Source organism: Etheostoma spectabile, chromosome 1, assembly GCF_008692095.1.
Source record: "Etheostoma spectabile isolate EspeVRDwgs_2016 chromosome 1, UIUC_Espe_1.0, whole genome shotgun sequence".
NCBI classification, from domain to species: Eukaryota; Metazoa; Chordata; class Actinopteri; order Perciformes; family Percidae; genus Etheostoma; species Etheostoma spectabile.
In genome coordinates, this window is record NC_045733.1 from 7,011,869 (window position 1) to 7,035,224 (window position 23,356).

The window sequence follows — 23,356 nt, forward strand, 5'->3', positions numbered from 1 at the left end:
TTATCTTTATTGCATTCTCTTGCCTTCTCCTCTCTTTGTGCCATCTGGATGGACAGATTTGGGATGAGTCTGATTGTTAATGAAAGCTTATCGGAGCAACGGAGGAGAGGTTCTGCTGAAGTCTGTGACGCCTGTTTGTTGTTGGTGGGAGGACAGAAGTATAGAGACATCTCTTACATGGAAAATTGAGGCTTTCTCTAATCAGTTCGGCCAGGTGGGTAAAGCGTTATGTCTGTAGCTCGATCATAACTAGCCCCTTCAGTTTAGGTCAGATATCAGCAGAACAATGAGCTTTTGAATTAACTCGCTATCACGGGAGAACGTATAGTCTAGTTAACACAAAAAGAAGAGAAATCTCTTGTGGGACAAAACACTAAGTCATCTCCGCGCTGTTTTTGTGTCTGTCCTTGGAAGCAAACAGGTGGTGAAATAAGGTAATAAATAAATAAATAAATGCAGTTCAACAAATAGCAGTTGCAAGTCAGTAGGACAATACAGGATGAGCTCAGAAAAGAAAAAGAGGGTGGCTCTGGTATGAGTGGGCTCTCAGCTTCTTACTCAGTTGTTGACGTAAGTAAACAATTTCACAAGGAATGCTGCCTCCCAGTACCAAGGGATCTGACAGGGGAGGGTTGGACAACTTGTGTACACTGTCATGACTCAAATAGATGGATAGATAGATAGATAGATAGATAGATAGATAGATAGATAGATAGATAGATAGATAGATAGATAGATAGATAGATAGATAGATAGATAGATAGATAGATAGATGGACAGAGCTCTCCTTGTAATACTGCATTGTGTTTCTTAGTTATTTTGTTTCACATGAATTTGCTTCGGTTAATGGAAATCAAATTACAACCAAGAAAAATCCACAACTGGTGTCCTTAAAGAACTACTAGGCGAGTTTTTAATCATAATAGTATCTCAAGCTTCTACATTCATTCAGTCCAAACACTACAGTGAACATCTCAAACAAATGGCTCCCATGTGGCAAAAATCTAAGTTACACTTAATAATCATCTCCCATTTCCTTGGAAAGATAGCTTTTGTTGAATGAAGTGTAGCAGGGGAAAAAAATCTATATAATTAGATATCCTCTACTTAATGGAGACCTGTGCTTTGGCTTTCCTTCATGTACTAAACGACTTAATTAACAGGGAAATGAGAGAGCTGCTGCCTACGCATCAAATCAGCCTGGGACCAATCCAACAAAGTAAACATTTTCAGCTGGAACACACCTCATCACACTGCTTATTAACAACCCAGTGTTTGTCCACACATAAAGACCAGTGACAGGGCAGACTGTATAAATTAGTGAAATGTGGAGGCAGACAATGTTCAATCTTTCTCTGTAAATCTTATTCTAAATTTGACATCTTTAATTCTGAGTCAGACAGCTGTTGTGTAAGCCATGATCTTTTCCGAAAGAGTAACAAACAGCTGCCAGTTCAGCAAACCATTAACAGATTTATCTCCCTGGTCGATCATGTATGACATCACAGGATTGGGAATAACTGGAGTGGGACTGAAAATTCATCCCAATGTCTAACGTTACACACATCATCACTGCTTCATCTTCATATCTGAGCTTTTCCAGTATTTGTGACCCTGAACAACAGAGGGAAGGCTGGCCAACTGTGCTTTCCCCAGTGTCTTACTGTATAACAAGCCTGTAAGCATCAAAGTGCTCATATTATGCTTTTCAGCATTTTTCCTTTCCTTTATTGTCTTATATATCTTTTTTGTGCATGTCATAGGCTTCCGAAGTGAAAAAGCCCAAAGTCCACCCCAAAGGCACTTATAATCTCCAACAGAAAATACTGTTCACAAACTCACCTCGGTCCACTGTCCGTTGGTCTGGACCATGACTATGACACATGGGTCTGACTTATTCAGCGTGTCTCGGTCGAGCAGGGCTTTGCAAGACACACGCAGCTCTACTTTACAGACGCAGGTAGCCGGACCGCTGAGGCTAGTCGCAGGGGAGGTGGCCTCCTGAACATCATTCATCCTGGCTCAGGGCAAGAGGAGCTCCCAACCAGCGAAGCAGTGCGATGTGGTGACTCCGTGGGATGGTAAAATGTAGTGGTGGGTCGAGGGATCTCAGTGAAGACTTGGCACACTCACAGGAGACAGGCTCTTTTGACTTGGTACAGTACAAAAGAACAGAGATTCTTGTTGAGTCCCAGGTGACCAAAGAAAACCCCATCTGTTAATACTGCCTGTCAGAGCTATCCCCATGTGGGGAGTATCATCTTACCTCAGCACTGACGAGAGACAGGACATGAAGGTGGTGCTTTCAGGAGCCTCGATCAGATCAACTAGTAAGATTGATTTATGATAGTCAAATCAGGGGTTTCTTCTTTTTAAAAGCTCTTAATTCCAGTATGAAAAATAAGGAGGGTGTCACTCTACGCTACCCACAAAGATAAATACAAAAACATAGACTTGATAATGCCATTTTCTACATACCTCTATTTGTATCCCACTCCAAACATGACAGCATACAGCAGATATCAAACTATTTTAGCAGAACAAAATTGGTATTTTCTTTCCACTATTCAACAATGACCACACATAAAAGTAAAGTGCTAGATAAAATCAGGAATCCAGCAGACACACGGCTGAGTGGCTTTGTTGCCCAGAAGATAACCACAAAACTAAAACATGTACTTTGATTTGTTCAAGCTCCAATGTGGCAAACATCCGCCCTGTTGAAGTGTCCTTGAGCAAAGGATTTATGACCCTGCTTAACTGTTTTAAAGGGGGAGAAAGTATGAGGGTGGGGGGTTGAATTTCGCTACCAGCATCCTTCAATTTAAGTGTCACATTCTTAAACGAACAAGTGTACCATTAGCCTCAGCACCAGGGACAGCGCCCGTGTTTTCTTCTTTTTGCCAGCTGTGAGTCTGGAAACCAGATGTTACCCCAAAGCATCAATCTCAAACTTAACTCAATAAAACTCGGAAGACAATCAGATTCAGAAGCTATAAATAACGAGCCAAGCAAAAGTTATGCTGTAAAAAACCTCTTTGTAAAGCAACACGTCGATTACCGATTCAATCCAACAACTTAATAATGAAGGCGATACAGTAAACGCTCCTATATGGTTTCTTAACAATTCATCCCAAAACATAATTTCCGCTAAAAAAAAAAATCTGTAATCCTTCAAAACCAGTTAACGACAAGGTTCGCAAAATGACGATCTATAGCTTTAGTTGTCTCATAATCACAATGAACAAAGCGCCGTACTAAAAACGAACAGTCTACTTTGATAACACTTGTCGTTTGTCATTGTCTTACTTCCGATAAGAAGACATCCAGCTGATCAAAAAACAAGCAATATCGTACTTAATACCCTCATCAAACCCAATAGACTCTGCTGACCATCAAGTTAAAAACGAGAAACTCACTTCCTACCTGTCGTTGGTCTTTACTCTTGAACACACATGTTTTAATCCTCCCCCATAACACACTGCTTGGGGTTTTTTCTCCGCCGAAACTCATTGGTTAGACTGGCGAGGAGGGAGTAGGCTCGGCTTAGAGAGATGGGGAGTGGAGAGAGCCCAGCTGCTGATGTGAGGATGGCGCTTTCGCTGGGACTCGATTATTTGGGAGTTCGGTTGAAAACAATGACTGGATTCATTTTACATGGTAAAAAATATGGTTGAATGGTTGAAAATCGAATCTAAAAAAAAAAATAATAAAAAAAAAAAACAGGACACGAGGCTATGGAGATGCATTACAGGGGCTTGTTATTGATTAGGAGATTTGGCAGCTTTCACAGAGAATGGAACCCTGAGGTAAAAGCGGAAAATATGGGCACAGTGTTTGTTATTTGCTTCCGGCTAAAAGAATGACGAACTTGAGATATATGAACAAATCAATGAAACACGTTTTAATCTAAGGGTAAGAGATGCAATATCCTTCACACTTCCTGTAAATTGAAGTTAATTTCTTTGCACCAATAATCCCATGCGGGCTTAATTGAGGGGGCTTAATATATAGACTACATTCAGAAAGATAGCTTTCAATCAGATTTTTCTCCAGCTTCAGCCTACTGTAATGAATGTGTCATACTGAGCATTAGCATCATTGATTAGCATTATGATGATGTTTACATATGGTGTACATGGCACAGTTCTGCATACAGTAAGGTGAGCATTTTACACTATACAGTTGTTCCAACTAAATGTTTACAGTATGGGCTCATCATGTGAACATAAAAAAGGAAACCAGATGATAATCCTCTCAGTAGGATCTACTGCATAGTTTGTTAATTTGCACTCAGAAAAGAAGGCAATATGAGCATCTGGTTCTGCCATGCTTTGTCACATCTCAATAACAGGAATGCCAGGGATACAAATGAGACATTTCACAGAAAAACAACAGGAACTTAAAGTCCAGCAGCAGCACATCACAAAGAAATCTCCATGTTGGAGCTTCAGACAGACTTTGTGGTCTCTTAACTTTATTAAAAACCCACACACCCACGTGTTTACTGTACATGCACATACTAATACTCAAGTCTAATGTCTCTCACATTTAAATGAACATGAACTGATTCTTTTGACAGCTATGTATGTTACATAACTTATTGTTTCTACACGTTTGTGCTTGAACCTTTTCACAGTCCACCCACAAATGTATTATTTTCATGAATGTATTTCCAGACATTACATAACGTTTATAGATTTTCAGATTGCACTGACAAAACAGCAGCCCTTGAGTGTTTGCTTTAACAGGGCGAAGGCCATGAAAAGACAAAGGAATAGACCAAATGACTTGGGAAATTTGGGTTCATCAAAATACAGTGCAAAACCGAAAATAAAAGTTTGACTGTTTAAAAGTACCTTCCGTAGTTACAGTGCACTTTATGATAATATACATGTGTAGGCTTCAGCGTTTTTGTTCCTGAGGGCATTGAAATGACATGATTCTGAAGTGTCCTTCAAACAGAAAGAACATTATTATTCATTAGATCTTTGCAGAATTACGACTGTCTTTGATTTCAAGAGGACACGGCTAATTCTTTGAGAGTTGAGCCACTCAGAAGCTTTCAGCTGGTAAAATTATGATGTGTGCAGACATGCAGGTCAATCAAATTATTCCAACAGCTTGAAAAACAAAATAAAACCTTGGCTCCATGCTTTTTCAATTATCTGCTCTGTAAAGCTGATAACCATGCATCTTACACACCAAACAACACAACTACCACATTAATTTCTCCTACAGGTTGATATTATTAGTGAAACTCTTTAATTAAAAGTAACAAATACACGCCTGGATCTGCACTCACTGTGTTTAACGTGGAAACTGGCTGCTTTCTGACATTGCCATCCCCTAAAGTCATGTTCTCTCCTGCAGTGTTTTTCAACCCCACTGCCTCTTCTTCCATGGTTATTCAGAGTCAGTAGGAAGTGAATGCTTTGGGCCACACACCTGAGCCCTGTTACGCCACAGTTCCAAACAACGGCCATCTGCTGCTGCTGCTGCTGATGCTGCTGCTGCTGCTGCTGCGTCAGTTCAGCACCTCACAGGACGTTCCCTGTTTTTACACATGGATTATCTATTCAGATTCCCCCCCGCTGCTTCTCCCCAGTCACTGACCACATTGCGTATCTGGGGTGTTTGTGTAACATCATCCACAGTTTTCCACCAGCTGCTCCCTCGGGCAGAGGTATTTTTGCACATAGGTAGGTTTTGTTTTTAACATTATCGATTCTAAAGTCTTTCTAATTGGTGATGGCAGCTGCAGCATCCCTGTTAACGGTAATCAATCACTGAGCTTGTGTTTCAGCAGGCTCTCCGTCAAGTAACAGCTCACTGAACAGAAACGTGATCTCCACGAGTTACCTCTGTCATCATTACATTTGCCTTACTGACCTACAAACACTGTGGTCAAAATCATCTCAGTTCCCTAATAGTAAACATGCTGCACACTTCAGAGGGGTGAAGCTGATGCCAGCACATGCTACCTCATTGATTTCAGTTGGACAGAGGGATATAATGTAGGAAGTATTTAAGAAGTATTAATCAGAGCTTGTTTGGTGGTTGATAAAATACTCAATCTAATATCAAATTTGCCCATTATTTTTGTTGTCAATACACTTCTCGATTAAGTGACTAACACTTTCAGCTCTGGAACAGTCTTTAATCATATACATTGACTGAACACGATTCTCTCGTCATCCTGTTTCTGCTTATCAAAACTGAGGAATCATGAGGACTTATTTCATCTTGCACCACAAGGGATATTGACTTGTGTACCATCTGTTATTACTATTATTACTATTACACAGTTAATTATAACACATTTGTAACAAACCGGTAACACATTTAGAAAAGGTGGAAAGAGGAAAAGTTCCCATGAATTCATAGTGGCCTGTTACATGCAGTGGTGGAAGAAGTACTCAGATCATTTACTTAGGTGAAAGTAAAAATGCCAGTCTGTAAACATTTAAAAAAAAAAAAACTCCATTACAAGTAAAAGTCCTGAATTCAAAATGTTACTCAAGTAAGTATGATCAGCTAAATGTAAATAATGTATCAAAAGTACTTGATATGCAATATGGATCCTTTCAAAGTGTTATATTATAGAATGTTATATTATTCTGTTTGTATTACTAACGAATACATGTATGAGCATTTTAAGGTTGAAGATTATCAATGTAGAGCACATTTTAGATCATTTGTATACTTCTGGGAAAATATTAGTATTGTACTGAATCCTATGATATGTTTTTAAAATGGAATAAGTAACTAGAAAGTCGAACTAAAAGTGTCAAAAAAATGTAGTGAAGTATTTCCCTCTGAGATGTAGTGGAGTAGAAGTACAAACCCAATTTACTCAAGTAAGGTACAAGTATGACAAATGTCTACTTCAGTACTTGAGTAAATGTATTTAGTAACACTACTTACATACAGTATGTGTTTTAGTAAAACAGATAATTTTGCAGTTCACTATCTTCTGGATAAATATGACCATCTATTTGAGATTCCCTTTTAGCAATATCAATCACCCCTGGTCCAAAATGTCTCGACTGTCCACTCACCTTCAATAACTGAATTATTTATTTGCGTTCAGACAGCTAGAACACAGAGAGACACCGAAGGAGATACAGACAAGGACATTTGGTCTCACCCATCCAGGTTTTTCAGTCTGTGTAACATGTCCAGCTTGCATTTGGAAAATTTAGGAAGCGGATATTTTCTAGCGGCTATGATAATTAATGCATTCAAAATAGGCAATCTTACTCAATAGGGTAGTTTCTTCTTTATTAACTTTTTAGTTCTTCATTGAGAACACCACACCACTTCCAACATGAGCACATAGTTCAGAAATGTCCAGAGTCTTGGTAGTCATGGCAATGTTTCATACTAAGAGTTTGTTTTGGTTCATGTCTGCCAGCTCACTGTATGAAATTTAAAATTCCACTTTGCCCACCGTGCAGAAGCGGAGTGTAAAATTGTCCCACTGGGATGGGATTTTTTCTCGCTTCCTCTGGCTTGTGGGCTGTCATTGACCTTCATTTATATGATCTGTGCATTGACATACTAAAGATAATGTGCAGTTCTCTGGATATTAAAATAGTCTGTCATGTTTAAGAGGCTCAGCCTGGTTCAGACTAGTGCAATAGTTACTTAACTGTAAAAATTCATTGAAAGCAACACGCACAGCAGTTGCGTTGTCTCCTTTGTGGTACAGGTAACACACTTTCCCGAAGAAAATTCCTACACACACAGAAGTGCCAAGTGTGGGTGGGACACTTCATGTTACTTGCACGTTTGAATTGACATGTACGTGCTTCTATCACTGCTTCCTTCTAGCTTAATGACATGTTAACTAAATAAATTAATGTTTAATTGTATGGCAATTACGCTGTCATGTCAGTCATAACTGGCTAACAGAAAATCCAGCTACTGGAAGTAACGGATTTACAATTTCTCAAATCCTGCTCCTAAATGCTGCATTTCCCCATTAATGATACATTTTGTCTCTAGTGCCACCTACTGCTGGAAATTTTAGACTAATATTCTATAGACTCTGAACCCTAATTTAAAATTCTAGTTATTGGGTTGTAAATTTCAGACAGTTTTCAGAAAATCTTTAAGTACTGAGAGTAAACTATTTTAATATTTTGCATTACTTTTGATTTCACTCCATGTGCCCTGGATTCAAATCTTTTAAGGTACTTAAATGCTAGCAAAATAAAATTTGATCATGCAACATTTAGGGCTTTCCTTGAAGTAGACATGACCTGTCACTGCAGGAAAAGCACAGGTGTACATTAAATTGATCATGATTCAATGTCATTTAGTTGATTCAGTTTTAGGGTTGTGGAATTGTGCATGCCGGCTCTTTGCCGTGTCTTACCGACACTTGAATTTAACAGAGCTATTATAACATGCCTTCCCTACTATGACAAGATTAAAAGGTCTACTGGGATAAAAGTCTATTCAAATTAGTATTAGATCTTATTTTTTTTAGCAATCCGTTTCTGCATTTTTTTCTTTTGGTCCCAATGTAAAAATGGTATGGCTGGAATAAACTAATATTCCAAATGTTACCGTTTTTAATTGTCGACAGGTGTGACCAAAGCTGCAACCTGAACCCAACAATTTTAACAAAAAATCCGTAATCTATGAGTACACCATTAAAACTCTGAAAGGATATCATAATCATGACATTATCACAATCTTTTTTTAAACACTTTATTTTGCAAAGTTCCATAGTGACTATTTTCACTTCTTCTTTTCCACGTCCTGCTCGGCAGCCTCTTTGGCTCTCTTGGCACGTATGCCAAAGAGACGAGCATTGGCGCGGGCCATACGCAGGCTGGCGAAAGCCTTGAAGTTCTTCTCATCCTCTGAGATAACCCGAGCCTTCTCCTTCTTGTGCACCTGGGAGAGAGGAAGAAAACATTTTTTTGACCACATGTTGCTTAAGATCTCTGCCAAATAACAAAATCCAGCCAGTTTAATGTTAACTGGTTCAAATAGAAGCCCAATTTTATACCATCAATATTTTTGAGACAATCAATTTGCTTTTCCAGCTTAATTGTAAAAAGCAGTCATCAGAATAAAAGGTTCAAGTGTTTCATCAAAGAAATACAGAGATTCCGGAGATTTATCATCATCTGACTGCTGTGATGCAAATGTTATCTTATACAGTCATCACTAACATGATGGCGTATGAAGGTTAGCTGGTGTGCAATTTCAAGGATAACATTCAGGCTTATTTTCCATCTGAAACTAAATCCCATTCATTCCCAGTGATCTCATTGTAATATTTCCTAAAATACTTTTGGATATAGATGTGTTGACTGCTAGTGGAATCTTTAGAGAATTGAAACTTACTGTTTTGATGGGCATGACTGGACCAGCAAGCTGAGTGGCCATCTTGAGTTCCTCCTCCTGAAAATATTACAAACAGTTAATTCTTCACATAAAAAAAAAACATCCATATTGTTCAGCAAGGCAAGTTATGAGGCAGATAATCAGTCAGCCGCATTTGGGTGTTCTTGGGTGAAATTACTCAAATTAAAAAGCCAGAGTCTGGAAAAAGTTAGTTTAGTTATTCCTTTAAAACCACAGCAATGGGTGTAATAAAATCTTAATGAATCAAATATGGAGTGTAAAGGGATCTGATTTTTATAAGGGTGTAGTTATGAGTGAGGCATTCAGCTTCCATTGTTCTGACCGTACAATGGAAGTTTCTGTAACATAACAGGTCCTCAGTGATGTCTTATCAGCTAGACAATTCTTGATTGAATTTCACATTACCAGTATATCCGCAGTTTTATTAGGTAACCTCAAATTCCATGCAATCAAATAAAAACTCCTGCCACAACCAAATAACAAATGGCATTAGGAATGCAAATTAGCATCTTTCACCAAAGTTCCAATACCACGGTACACAGGTTAGGGCAACATCTGAGTTCCTTCAGAGACAAATCTCTGTACTTTAACATTCATGGGAAATAAATTCACTTTTTTTTTTTTTTTACAAGGTTCTTTTGGATTTTATACATTCCGATTTTTAAATAGTAAACATCTCAAATTTCTAAAAATTAAGATGAATATGGACAACATGCCTTTGATGAATGTTTAACACTTGTTTTTCCTTAAGAATATAAGACCACACGATCAAAAACAAAACAACCAACTACCAGTCCAAACTCAAATCTTTATGCAACAAGAAGACACTTACAGCGCTGTCTCCCTTCTTGGGAGCAGAAGCCTTCCTAGGGAACAGGATAAGCTTGGAGCGGTACTCCTTCAGACGCTGCACGTTGGCCTGAAGAGATTCTGTGGATCTGTTGCGACGGCGAGAATCAACTGCGATGCCGATGGTGCGAGCTGTCTTTTTGTGGATGCCAGCTGCCTAGAGAGGAACACAGCACAAGTTAAACATAAGAAATTAATAAGATACTGATGTTCAATGTTGGACATTCAATTTTGAGTAACAAAAACAGTCATCGGATATAAAGGTTCAAAGTATTCATCAAGTAAATACAGAGATTCCGGAGATTTCTCATCATCTGACTGCTGAAAGGCCAAACATAAGATGGTTATTATAATTAACATGTCATTCAATGATTACATGTAAGCCCAGGTATGTGCTATTTTCTATTCACATGGAAGAGAACTTGCAACTACAAGCCCAGCCTTTACTAGCACATTGGCCAACAATAAGTGTGACTACATATAAATTCATTTAAAATATAGCTACAAGCGGCAATTTGCAAGTTCAAACCTTTTTTCTCAATGGCGACTTCAAAGAAATTTCACATGTGGTCAAACAGTTATTAAACATACCCTGCAATCTTTGTAACGATTGGAAAGCACCCCATAGTGGTCAATTTGAACAATATTTGCAGTGTTATTGTGAGGTCAGACATTTAGAAATTTCAAGTGAATCTGAATTACTTGTGGGGGGCGTGGTCTTCCAAAGTTAGCATTTTGAAGCCTGAATTACAGCACCACCATATGGCTGACTGGAGTTCATTTTTCTATAAAAGCACATGCACACCATTTCCAGTTATTCCCAAGTTTCATGTTTCTAGCTCATTCCAGCTAACAAGAATTTGAGCCAGCTTGGCAGACAATAATAATAACTAAAACAGACAAGGGTTTGTGGCTTCGTGGTTTGAACCCTAAATATGAGCCTAGTCCCGTCTTAGTAAGGATATTGATTATGTGTTTCGTTAACATAACATAGCCTGTACAAGGGCAAACTTTAATATCAGTATTTGCAAATAAAAAAAAAAAAGTGCTCAATTACACCCCATTCATAATGATGATTCAACAATGACTGGTGCACAGCGCTCTCTACTCCTTCAGTTTCTTTAGTGGCCAGAAATATCTAGTGTGCCCATTTTAAAGGGCTGACATTTTACAGGAAATCGGTGTAATGTTCGCTCACAGACAACTTGGCTGATGTGGAGGATCAAACACATGATGGTGACTTTACTACACCTAGGGCATGTGTTTCCTTCTACAACTTGAATAGCATTTGGTGATATAAAGGGTTATCATTTATGAAGATTAGGTCATTTTACAACCACAAATCGGTACAGTATAAGCTGAACAAAGCAGACTTAACAACAGTCACTACTACTGGCATTGGAGCCTACTTCTTATGAAGAAAAGCAACAAACAGTCCAAATGTTCAAACATCATGCACGTCAGTCATTTAGCCTTCCTCCCACAGCAGGCACGTACAGGGGAGGAAAGTAAAGGTGGAGTTTGGCCAAAAAAAAAAGCGCTTTGTTTTCTTCTACAGATGTTTTTTGCTGGGTGGGATGCATGATTCATCACAGAAGGTTGAGCATGATCTGTTTTACATCCACGGTAATGGTCAATAGCATTTACGAGCTGGAGGTCACTTTGATAAAAAGCTAGTTTTAAAGTTTCGGTGCAATGCAAATGTGTTTCTACCTGACTAAATATTCATGGCAAAATCAGATACTTAAGTGCTTTTTGCCCTGTCAATAGATTAATTTGAAACACCGCCCAGTATTTGATAAAATTACTGGTTGACATTGCGAAATAAAAAATGATGCATGTTAAACATTGACAACAAGAAAGTATTACCTTGAGTTCCTCCAGAGTGAAGCCACGTCCAGAACGAACCTTGGTGTGGTACCTGATTGTGGGACACCTCACCTGGGGCCTCAGTGGTCCAGCAACAGGACGGGGAGCAATAAGACGGGCCTTAGCCTGACGAGCCTTTCGCCTAAAGACAGAGGAATCTTAGTTAAACATCTGGTTTGCATATCCCTGATTGTGTTTCCACACATCTCCACAATGACAATAAGGCAAATAACAGAATTAGGAAAAGAAATTTCAGACAAAGTCATTGTCAAAGTTCTGTATTTTAGTGTTGGGTGACTGAGGTATGAATGGATTAAATGAAGTGAGGTGGGAAAAAGGCTGCAAGCGGCAAACCACGTACTGCACCCTAACTATGTTAATCTTGGACTTGATCAATTGGGACCCTCAATATAAGAAGGTACTACAACAAGATAACTGATACTTTCACTGAACACAATCTCAATTTCTTTTAAATGCACATGCATTCACAGCATAGCAGAATCCCCATTGTAAAACTTGGTGTACAATATATATATCTGCTATGTCCTTTCGAAACTCCTGTGAGTTTAGTGTAGTCCAATGGCTGCAAAACTAAAGTTCCAAGGTTTTGACTGGAACAACTCACACATCCCCTACTTTGTTTAAAGTCCACCAAAAGATTAATTGAAGTTTGTATCGCAATGTTAAGGTATGTACACAAAATACATAACTTGACATTTCAATGTAGCAAAATATGATACCGTCTCATTTAATTTATTGACAAAATAGATTTATCTTTGCTACTCTTCCATGTTGCCACTGTAAGCCATGTTAGCTTAAATTAGCATCTTTATTTGAACACAAGGCAGTTCTCACCTGCGGATCTTTCTGGCTGGCTGGTTGAACCAGGTGCGGACTCTTTTCTGCCAGTCCTTGTGGAAGTGAGGGTTCAGGAGCATTCCATTCCGGCTTGGGGCCATGGTTGCCTACGTCTTCCCTGCAATGCAGCATGATAAACGGACATGAGCAGACTGTCATGCCGGCACACCGTGAGTACCCGGGGCTACGTCTGAGATGCTAGGCTAAAAGGTAAACGAGGTTACTGGCTGTTTTGATGGGTGATTGCCGTAAGCGGCTGCTACATCTCATAGTACTAGTCCATGCCACTTCGGCATTCGTTACGTCTGTTTACTTTTTATTTTGAGGATCACTGAAATATGTTGGCCTGTAGCGGCAATGCTTAAAGTCACACACAAACACCACTTGACCAAGGATCCCTACTAATACAGATGTTATTCAGCAACTTAACGAAGAGATCTTAAGACAATAATCACCTTATTTCAAAGGTGACAATACACTCTATTTCAGCTTGTAAGTGAAATTGACAAATACTGTTAAAATACCAAGGATTACACTAGATTCCTTTTAAATATGCAGAGAAAAAATAGCTCACCTACTAGGAAGGAAAATGGCCGAAAGGAAAAAGGAAGTTGAAATGCGGTGGATTGTGGGATATGTGTCAACCAGCCAATGGCCGAACAGACGTTATCAAAGAGTATAACAATAAAAAGTAAAATGAAACAAAAAATGTCCGATTATGAATAGATCATATAGTATTAAATGATTTTGATAAAATATATTATAAAAATACATCATTTTAATTATATAATCTATTTGACGTCTGTAAATTAAGTCGTTATATTATATCTTTGGAAGTGCACGATAGCCTACGTTCACGACCTAAAAACAAAGGTTTGTCAGTATCTTTGCTAATAAAGTTCACATGCGCTCATACCATAAACTGTAAAACCGTGCGAACCGGAAGTAAGAACGCAATGTTACGATCATAGACTGTATATTAACGGTCTATGGTTACGATGCAAAGAAATCCAACATGTTTCAGTCTGTTATGTAGCCTATGCGTAAAAATATGAATTTGCCTACAATTATTTTTTCTAAAGTTGTTGATATGTTGCCTTACACTAACACTTAAACGGCTGTGATTGTTTTTTTTTAATAGACCATTCACGTTTGCAAAGCTTTAGAATTATGTGTTCATCTTGCTACACTTTAAAATGTGTTTTGCAAGTTGATGTTTGATGGAAATATTGCATGATGCCATTTTGTGTTCATTACCCTACATTACAATAATGTAAATTTGTGTTCATAAGTTTGACTTACAATCAGATTTGAAGTGTTTTCACTGGCCACTAGATGTCGGCCTAGCACCCTTCATTAGCAGTCATCAGTAGTCTTGGCTATTGCAGTAGGCTATAAAGGCTTGGAATAGTACATACTGTACTTAGTTATTTATGGTGGAAGCGTATAGTTGTAAGAAATTACCAAAGACAACACTTTCAATCCGGTCATTTCTCTGTGTTAAGTATGATTCTTGAAAGACTAAAGAAAAACAAAACGAGTCAGTGTGTCCCTCTGTTTATAACTGTTATTAGCATTTCTTGTTGGAGAGTCAAAGATTACAGTAAACCGTAGAGATTACCTGCTTTTTTGCCCTTGCTCCTGATCCGTGTCCTTCTGTATTGAGAGAGAATATTATAAGTATGATTCAATATGTAAACATTGCTGTTTCTCTAGTAGGTAGGAGTTGAGTGAGGAGGATTTAAAATCTACAACCAGGGGCCCATTGTCTCCTAATCCATCCTCCTCACATGAAATGAGGCTTGTCTCTCCATGTGCTGTAGGCACAGAAAACAGTGGAAGCAAGCCTGCTCTATATATCAATATGATAAAGTAGAGCTGGGCAATTTATATTGATATTGGGATATGAGACTAATATGTTGTCTTAGATTTTGAATATCCATATGACATAAGTGTTGTCTTTTCCTGGGTTTTAAAGGCTGCATTTCAGTAGTGATATATTTTTCTTGCCAGCCTGTTCTAGCTCTTCTATTTGTGCCTTTATTCACTTAGTTAATATATATTTACATAACTTGAGGTATTTGGTCAGAAATATGGTGATATTTGATTTTCTCCATATCACTCAGCCCTACAATAAAGACATGTTCACTCATGTTCGGTGGTTAGATTTATATCTGTGTATGCTAAAAACTCAGGTGTGTTATATTTAAAAAATGATGACTCGTCCCGTTTATGGGAGCATTAATCAGAAGAGGAAAGCGCTGACCTGGGAAAGCTTCTGTGAAACTTAAGACTTGGATTTTAGTGGGACACAAAAACCAAATGAACATCAACTGTGAAAAACAAAGTCATGTTTTAGGGTTTAACTAGTGACTTTTACATTTATCATTGTTTGTGACTGTCTGGTTCAGGTGTTCTTCCATTATTTTTTTATTTATATCACCCTACAGATTAAATAAAACAATTAATTATACATTGGTATCAGAGACCTCAATAATCAGGACATTTCTGTAAGTCCTGCAGTTTTTTTATTCAGGACAAGACATTTAACGATAATGCACAGCACTGTGTAGAAAAAAAAAGGCCACATTAGTATTTCTTACTAATGCCATGTCTAAACACGTGACTACATTTGTACACTGCTGTCTGAACTTGTTTCTCAGCATCTCCCTGAGTCAGTGTACATTTCAAACAAAATTGACTATAAAAAATAATTATACTGGATGTCTAGATCAACTGAAACCACTTTCATAACTTACTTGTTGCAATGATCTATAATAAAGAAATTAAAAATGGAACCATGGCACCCTCAATCTATAAGCTAAATATAACAAGAAATGGCTGTTAAAATGCATTTTAAGAGAATCATGTTTATTATTGGAGTAAAAAGGTATTAGTACAGAGAAATGCTGTTTTTTGGAAGATGTGAATTATGCACAATTTGGTCAGCACAATATACCTTCTCTTTAGGAAGTTATTGTAAGAACGTTTGGTTAAAATATGTTATTTGATAAAAAAATTATTGTATTATGCAATAAACCATGTGGCAATATTTCAGTAAGTCAGTTTTAGCCCGGAAAACAAATTACAGCTTTTAATTTTCCATTATCAGCCGGAAAGTCCAGTTTTTTGTCCAGTCACTGATTTTAAAACCACTGATTCATTAATCATTGATCAACTGCAATCTCTGCCTATCTTCATGCGAGGGCAAAGGTCAAGGTGTGTGGAAACTATAACAAGCAACAAGAAGCAGCATGCTCTGTCAACATGATATGAACATGTCTACAGTACAACAAAGTAGATATTAAGTTATTTTGTCCTTGTTGCTGTGTGAATTGGAACAATCTTGACACAATTACAACATGTCTGCATGTTTACTGCAGTTGCCAAGAATGAGTTTTATTCATTTTTAAAGCTGTTGGTAGGCGGGGAAAATCCCAGGTGTCAGGACCAAATTTTATTAAATGAATGTGACACGGCTCTTACAGTCATTTGTCAGTCTTTTATGACATTGGTGCACATGGAGCAAAACACGATAAACAAGTACATTGACAGATCTTGAAAGTAAGAGCCCTCAAGGTTGGCTAGTACCTATACAAATTCTAACTGAAGTGGAGGATTTTATTACTTTGATAGCACAATTCTAGTATCAAAATAAATACCACAAATAAGAAAGTGTCACAAGATGTTAGTAACCCTGCCTACTAATCTTTGATTGCAATTACATTATAAAAAAAGCACAGTGAGCTTATCCATTTATTCTTCAAGTGACTTAATAAATTTATCATATGCAGCCTGATCCATGAGGCCTTCGAGTTCTTCAGGCTTTTCAATCGTCATCTTGATTAGCCACCCTGAAAAGTAAGAGTTCAATTAAAAAAATATATATATTAAAAAAACCTGTTCCATGGTTTGGCAACTTATGGTTTATCTTGGCAACAAATCTACTGGGAGAAATGTAGCAAAAAAGAAAAACCGTTACGCCAGTACTTACCCTCTGCATAGCAGGCTTTATTAACAAGTCCAGGATTGTCTGCCAGCTCTGTGTTGATTTCAGTCACTTCCCCTGCCAGTGGTGAATATAGCTCACTGGCAGCCTTTACGCTTTCCAAGGCACCAAACTCCTCTAACAGGCACACAGACAGACAGAGACACACAATGAGAGATACTGCTGGACTAACTTTCAAAAACCTGCAGTGTATTTCATTCCCTTACCCAATGGTTCAAGTCTTTGGCCAACTTCCGGGAGTCCACAGTATACCACGTCACCTAATGCTTCCTAAAATAAAAGAAGAAACTGTATGAATTATACAAAAGTGAGTACAAGCTGTAATCCATGAATGTGTTAAATGTAATGCTGTATTTTGAAACGTTTAGGGCTGTCTCTTTTTGCTAATTGTCAACAAATCCTATTAAAAGTCAGTCTATCAACACTTCCCCAGCCTGTCCAGCCCATTTGTTTCCACTGAAGACTAACATCTTTAAAAACAGGTCACAAATATATATAGATTAACACTATCTATATACAGAAAATACTAAGGATTAAGTCATTGTTGGTTTTAGTCTTTTCATTGGGTTTGTTGACATAGAGAATTTCAGAATTTCCTCTGGACTCTGTCTTGACTTGGACTCAACTGGACCTGGTCTTGGACTCGATTTAAATTGGTCTTGAATACAGCCCTTGATACTGGTATCCATATACAGTATAAACTGGCTGAAGCTATTGTCTGCTACACGCAAGGGAACTAGTGGGATAATGGCTGATTTTTAAATATGAAGCCCAAATGAGACCTGAGACTGTTTTCACACCTGTAGTTCGCTTTGGTTCGAATCAGTTTGTGAGTGGTAAACTTGGAGCGATTTGCCCTTGGTCGGTTTGGTTGGGTTTCACACCTGGAAAAATCCAAGCGTACCGAATTGCATTATTACAAATCAGGCAAGAACGTCCAGTCCTCTTATTGGTCGGATATGTCTTGGGGCGGGAGCAAGAAAATACATACAGGAAGAAAGTCCTGTGTTCTGGTCTAGTGGTCAAACCAGTTCATTTCATTAAAATTATCAGACATTGTTTCGCAACAGACGTTACTACATGAGCCCTAGTCACCGAGACTTAGCTCTGCTCTGCCGGCGTCTGTCTCCCAATTTTAGCGGCAGCTGGTTGACCACGGAGATACGAGTGACGGGCGGCAAGCTTAACCGCAGTCTATTTCTGTGATAGAAACCCTGCAAGCTGCTGCAGTTTGCTGCTCTGCTGCATCACAGACTGCTAAACACACCTGAGTACAGGAGACATCAGCTCAGACTGGTGGAGTATGTATAGTTGGTGTGGTTTGAGTATGCATCATGTTCTCACCACAAACGACCCGCTCCAGAGTTCGAATGAAAACGTGACGAGACCCCTCTTCAAGCATGTCTCGGTACGCTTGTTTGCTCCACTTTTGGTGCGCACCAGAGTTTGATTGCCGCATTCCCACCTGCCCAAACTAACCGCACGACAAACGAACCAAACTAAAAACTGTCCGTGTGAAAACGCCCTCAAATGTGCAAGATGTTCTACTAAACTGATGTGCGATGGGAAAACAATAATCTAGACTCCATGCCTACGTACACATCATGTAGGGATGTACACATGTGTGGACCTCACAGTTTCAACACTCTCACTCTGCTAAAGAAAATGTCTTTGCAACATTATTGGTATTTATCAAACGTGTTAATGTTTGAATGATGACAGCTGTCTGAAATATGCTTTGATTAATATACCTGCACAGCATGTCTCATTTACTACTTCTAAATAACCGCTTATAGTCAAAATGTTCCCTTTAGAGACTGTAGGAAACAAGGACACTATTTTGAGACTCTGAAGTTACTGAAGCCGTTTCAGACTAAAAAAAACTGAGTTTTAGAGAACTTCAGGAGAACTGACTTGGTCACTATTAAACCAATTTGTTTATACCTTTAACACTCCATGAAGACATGGACCCAATCCCAAAGTCTGGACTCACAGACTTTGGTGCACGTTCGTTTGAGTACACACTTACCGAGCCCTTTCCGTGATTCTGCATCGATGCAGACATCACCAAAGGAAATTACCCACAATTCAAAGCGTTGTGACGTTTACCGCAGAGATCATAGGTAAATCCAGAAATTACAAAAAGGTAAACAGCACAACATGCGAGCGACCACGGAACGGACCTGTTGTCCAACTTGTAAAACGAGTTTGAAAAAAAAAAATTGGAATCAGGCAGCCGTCTCCTGTGCCTTGGCCGTGTGGAAAGCAACAAATTTAAAGTGAAAATACCAAAACCGGCAAGTGTCAGCAACATCTCGTTATTAACGTGGCCAAGGCTACATGTGATCTCGTGAAGTGCTGTCCCAATCCCTTTAATACCTATATGAGCCCTTGTGGCCTCACACACTCACTTAGCACCTGAAATCAATTAAGTCTGAGTTTTTACCGTACGTTTATGGGCATCGGCAAAACTTTTTTTTTCATCATTCATGTCACTTCCTGTGGGAATCAGAGATGGGAAACTCAGGCTAGATTTTGTTAACAGAGTTTTCCAGTTGGTGACACGTTGACAACTGACGTTTGATGTAGGCGACTTTGGTTCACTGAAAATATTTTACTGACAATAAACTTTTTATTGTGGACAAACACAAAAACTGAGTGAGTTTAGCCTACGGAATTCTGTAAAGGCTATTTGTTGGCTTCTTGAGCCATGTGTTGTCAATGTGCACGTGTGTTTGAATTATGTTTTCATTTGCTTTTACAATCGCTTACCACTGCCAGGATTGTAACTGAAATAATAGGCTAAAGAAACAACAGTTTATGGAAAGCTCAAGTGTAATTATGGTCAGATCTTGAGCCTGACTGATAGGGACGTGATATAAGCATTGTGATTTACGCATTTACAGCGTCTGCTTTTTTTTGCCAACTTTCCTTTATGGCTTAGGAAGCAGCGTTTTGCTTGTAAACCGTGTCTGTTCTACAAATTTATGTAGAATTATAGTTTGCTCTTCTGATCTAAAATATGCAGCTCTGGTAGATGTTTGCGTTTGGTCATGCTGTGCAAACACTGCCTCTTATGTATGTGAACATGAGCATCTCTAGATTGGAAAATACTGGGTTGATTGAACTATTGTTAATCACCGTCGTGACACAGCTTATGCTGGGCCGTGGTTGTTAGGGTTAGTGGAGCCAGGTAACTGAAAGAAATCCAGGGCATGTTGATCTTGATTTGTAGTATAGGCCTTGGATGCTCTAAGCTACGCCCAACAGTTGGTAGCAGTCATGCAACAAGTTGTTATGCCAGACAGAAGAACACGCATCATACAAACACCGGCATTTTGAAAACCAACGTAATCACGGGGGCGGCACCTTTTATTCCCAGGTGGCATGAACGCACCATTTGTGCTTAGTCTTCAGGGCTCACTCTGGGATTGGGCCTATTCACCTTTTGAGAGTGGGTATAACACATGGTCCGAGTTCTGCTCAGAGTTAACATTCCCAACCAGGAAAACGACGCCTCCAAGTACAGCAATTGATTTTCTAAAAGCTGCATTAACACTGAAGACAAGACACCTGCCTTCATTCAAAGCTTCAAACGTCTAAAGGTAAGTAAGTGCCTGCCTGTGCAATTTTCTGCACACCACTGCAGTTTGGCATTAATCAATTGTCTCAAACAATAGTCATAAAACAGTAAAATTAGCTTGTTACATTATAGTACAGGTGCTGTAGGTGAGGACAAAGTACAGTACTGAACTACAGACATTAGCATATCCCCATTTTTAGTAAACCTCTGAACCAAGTGTGTCATAAATCAAATGATTAGTAAGAACATTCAACAACCTACCTGGGCATAATTGCTGATACCAACTACGCCAATTCCACCTTCCACTCGCACCCACTCATGCTTATCTGTGAACTTTAGGGCTGTGGAGAAAACAAGGGAATAATTTAGCTTGCAACAGATTAATTAATTTGTGAATCAACAACATAAAACCATATGAATCTTGACTATAACATGGCTCTTGCAATGATGAAAAATAAACACATTTGTAAAATACATCAAGAGAAGCCCACCAGCGTTAAACCAAGGCTCGCCATTTTGATGTCCAACGAAAATCTTATTGTACTATGGACTAAAGCTGAAGAGTAGGCTGTTTCTTATGCAACACCATGTGCTGTCAATTATAAAGAATCTGTAGTTTACTGGTTGCAATGAGACAACCTAAAAAATTAACTTGTCCAAAACATGAGCATTATGCAGATGCCGTTTTAGATGCTGACCGACCGTGTTGACAGAAAAGTGGTTGAGTCAGATCTGAAATAAAAAAAATCTGCTGTCATCTTTACGATACCCTGAGGGAAGAATCACAATGGCTCAACAATTCCCAGTGTTGGCATCAAACCATGCAGAAAAATACAGGTTTGAACCAGATTTTGCAAGAGCGGAATATTCCTGCTATAAAAGAGCGGAAGAAATGTTTTTTCTAATTATTAAAATGCGTGAGAGCCTTTAACATTTCACAGGGATGAAGAATGATAAAGGAAAGCGGCAGATGAAAAAAAAAAAATGTAATTGTTGAAATTTATAAATAACGTGCACATGTAGGCTACAATTCATCCCCGTTTATCAGGATCATGGGTGACTTCTGTTTAATAAACTACTTGGTGCACGAGACGTAGGTAATTTGTTGTTTGCAGTCAATAATTGCCATCCCAATTTGGAGCTCGTGGTCTGACTGTCAGTCAATGACAAAAAAAAATAAAGCTTCGGTTTATACTTTAACACAACTTAAGGTGCAAAGTTTTTGTAGGCTACTTGACAGCCACCCCCGCGTTAAAAAAAAAAAAAAAACTTTTAGCCGACCTCCCTGTCGCATTCCTCTGCTCCGTTGTGGGAAAGTAACGTTAGCACCATAGATAGCACAAAGTGCGTGAGTTGTCTATGGTTGTTTCGCCCATTACAGACAGGAATGTGTGACCAGCCCGCATGTTACATTACAGCTCCTTCGGACAGCCATGTTAATGTGTTTTGGGGTTGGTTTTTTTTACCTGTGGAAAGGGCCGAGGTCGTGCTGAGTATCCGCGGAGAGTCGCTCCTCCACAGCAGCCGGGTCGCTGAAACCTGCGCTGCCGATGAGAGCTGAGGCAGTCTGGGAGAAAAGTTTGCTGAGAGGCACCGCAGCGCTACTCTCATCGCCATCTTCAGTATGTGTGTCCAGTCTTGTCGTTCACTTGCAGTTACACTTGACCGCGGGGGCGCGCACCATCCCACTGTTTGCGGGCTCCCGCCGGGAGGCAGGAAAACAGGGTAGGTGGGTAAAGGGTAGATCAGCTCGAGTGTAAAAAAAATAAAATAAAAAAAATTCAAATAATAGATATTGTTTTTCACTTAATTGTTGTTTATCATAACAAATGAGCCGTGTCGGAAGAAGTTTTTAAATCTTTAGCAAAAGTATCAACTGCACAAATACTCTATTACAAATATAAACGTTAGCCTACTGCCTTAAAAGTACAGAAAAGGACTTAAAACTCCTCATTCTGACTGTTTAATTTTTATCTACCGGTATGTTTTCATTAAAATATTACTAGGCTACTTCATGATCATGTGAGAACTAATATCGTCAATGGATGGTCGACAGAAATGACAAAAGTATACCCGTACTCAAGTAGAAGTAGGCCTACAGATACTTTTGTTAAAAAATACTCCAGTAAAAGTAAAAGTACTGATTTAACTTATTTACACAAGTAAACAAAGTAGGTTACAGGCTTGGAAATTTACTTAATGTATAAAAGTAAACGTAGCCTTGCAAATGACAACCATTTTTTATGCAAAGCTGGACACACGTTACTAGAGTGCAAGCTGAGAAACTTCAGTAGACATGGGAAAAAAGGCTCTTTATATGGAAGATTTGTGGCAAAATTATGGATTGTTTGCATTTAGTTAATTTGTCAAAATGATTTCTATTAATTGGCTAAATGCACTTTTTGAAAGTTGAAATTAGAACTTTCACACACCACAGCACCAGAGGAACCAGGCCTCTAAAAACGAGATGGTGAAGCATATCCACCTCTTGCTGAAATGAAAAGTTGTGAACATCACCTTGATGGCTTGCATCCACACAGCCCAAGAGATCATCAAGTATCTCAAACCTGTGAGCTTTGCAAATCAAACAAATCAAAAAGATGTCTTCTTAAAGTAACATTTCTCAATTCATTCATAAATGCAGTTATCGAAAGAGAGAAAATAGTTTCTTTAGTTTCTCATTTAAAAGAAAAAGGAAAAAAGAGGGGTTATCAATGTTACCATCAGAATTATGTAAATCTAAGCCACTGTAAATCTGATAAAATGCTATAAACTCTTAGGCCCTCAGAATACATTGAATT

At 38.7% G+C, this 23,356-nt stretch overlaps 3 protein-coding genes and 2 non-coding genes across 9 annotated transcripts in view; all 5 read right to left on the reverse strand.

Moving 5' to 3' along the window:
• Positions 1-3,589, reverse strand: part of cpne7 (copine VII) — a 33,394-nt gene extending 29,805 nt beyond the window's left edge. The window contains exons 1-3 of one of the 4 annotated variants that reach the window (XM_032523024.1): positions 3,427-3,589; positions 2,267-2,327; positions 1,843-2,152 (exon numbers count right to left, since the gene is read on the reverse strand). In XM_032523024.1, the coding sequence (XP_032378915.1) occupies positions 1,843-2,016 (174 nt within the window). In that variant the 5' untranslated portion in view covers positions 2,017-2,152; positions 2,267-2,327; positions 3,427-3,589. Of the gene's footprint in view, positions 1-1,842; positions 2,153-2,266; positions 2,328-3,419 lie in introns of all 4 variants that reach the window. The other 3 variants (XM_032523080.1, XM_032523167.1, XM_032523261.1) reach the window with 3 other exon arrangements.
• A 5,119-nt stretch (positions 3,590-8,708) lies between these two features.
• On the reverse strand, positions 8,709-13,634 carry rpl13 (ribosomal protein L13). 2 transcript variants are annotated; one of them, XM_032523380.1, is made up of 6 exons: positions 13,538-13,634; positions 12,961-13,081; positions 12,106-12,247; positions 10,220-10,393; positions 9,367-9,423; positions 8,709-8,910 (listed from the first exon to the last, which is right to left on the reverse strand). In XM_032523380.1, exons 2-6 carry the CDS (start codon positions 13,062-13,064, stop codon positions 8,752-8,754), a joined length of 636 nt encoding a protein of 211 aa, XP_032379271.1. In that variant the 5' UTR covers positions 13,065-13,081; positions 13,538-13,634; the 3' UTR covers positions 8,709-8,751. The 2 variants fall into 2 exon arrangements, with proteins under 2 accessions (XP_032379271.1, XP_032379352.1); XM_032523461.1 differs by having other exon boundaries at positions 13,542-13,569.
• On the reverse strand, positions 9,066-9,145 carry LOC116694358 (small nucleolar RNA MBII-202). Its single transcript, XR_004333131.1, has one exon. It is a non-coding gene; the product is annotated as a small nucleolar RNA MBII-202 (small nucleolar RNA).
• Positions 10,470-10,549, reverse strand: LOC116694362 (small nucleolar RNA MBII-202). Its single transcript, XR_004333132.1, has one exon. It is a non-coding gene; the product is annotated as a small nucleolar RNA MBII-202 (small nucleolar RNA).
• Positions 13,635-16,451: 2,817 nt separating the features above from the next.
• On the reverse strand, positions 16,452-22,279 carry gcshb (glycine cleavage system protein H (aminomethyl carrier), b). The gene is made up of 5 exons (XM_032523587.1): positions 22,022-22,279; positions 20,817-20,896; positions 17,179-17,242; positions 16,958-17,089; positions 16,452-16,817 (listed from the first exon to the last, which is right to left on the reverse strand). The coding sequence occupies exons 1-5, from the start codon at positions 22,170-22,172 to the stop codon at positions 16,720-16,722; spliced, it is 525 nt and encodes a 174-aa protein (XP_032379478.1). The 5' UTR covers positions 22,173-22,279; the 3' UTR covers positions 16,452-16,719.
• Between the last annotated feature and the right edge of the window lie 1,077 nt (positions 22,280-23,356).

What these genes read in the sequence shown, in the direction of transcription:
- rpl13 (XM_032523380.1), bottom strand. Translation starts at nt 13,064, where the DNA reads ATGGCCCCAAGCCGGAATGGAATGCTCCTGAACCCTCACTTCCACAAG. An exon ending in CCAAGAAGGGAGACAGCGCT is followed by an intron (nt 9,424 to 10,219) that starts GTAAGTGTCTTC and finishes TAATATTTTCAG; the next exon opens with GAGGAGGAACTCAAGATGGC. An exon ending in CAGTCATGCCCATCAAAACA is followed by an intron (nt 8,911 to 9,366) that starts GTAAGTTTCAAT and finishes CCTCTCTCCCAG; the next exon opens with GTGCACAAGAAGGAGAAGGC.
- gcshb (XM_032523587.1), bottom strand. Translation starts at nt 22,172, where the DNA reads ATGGCGATGAGAGTAGCGCTGCGGTGCCTCTCAGCAAACTTTTCTCCC. An exon ending in GACCTCGGCCCTTTCCACAG is followed by an intron (nt 20,897 to 22,021) that starts GTAAAAAAAACC and finishes TTTTCTCCACAG; the next exon opens with CCCTAAAGTTCACAGATAAG. An exon ending in GTATCAGCAATTATGCCCAG is followed by an intron (nt 17,243 to 20,816) that starts GTAGGTTGTTGA and finishes CTTTTATTTTAG; the next exon opens with GAAGCATTAGGTGACGTGGT.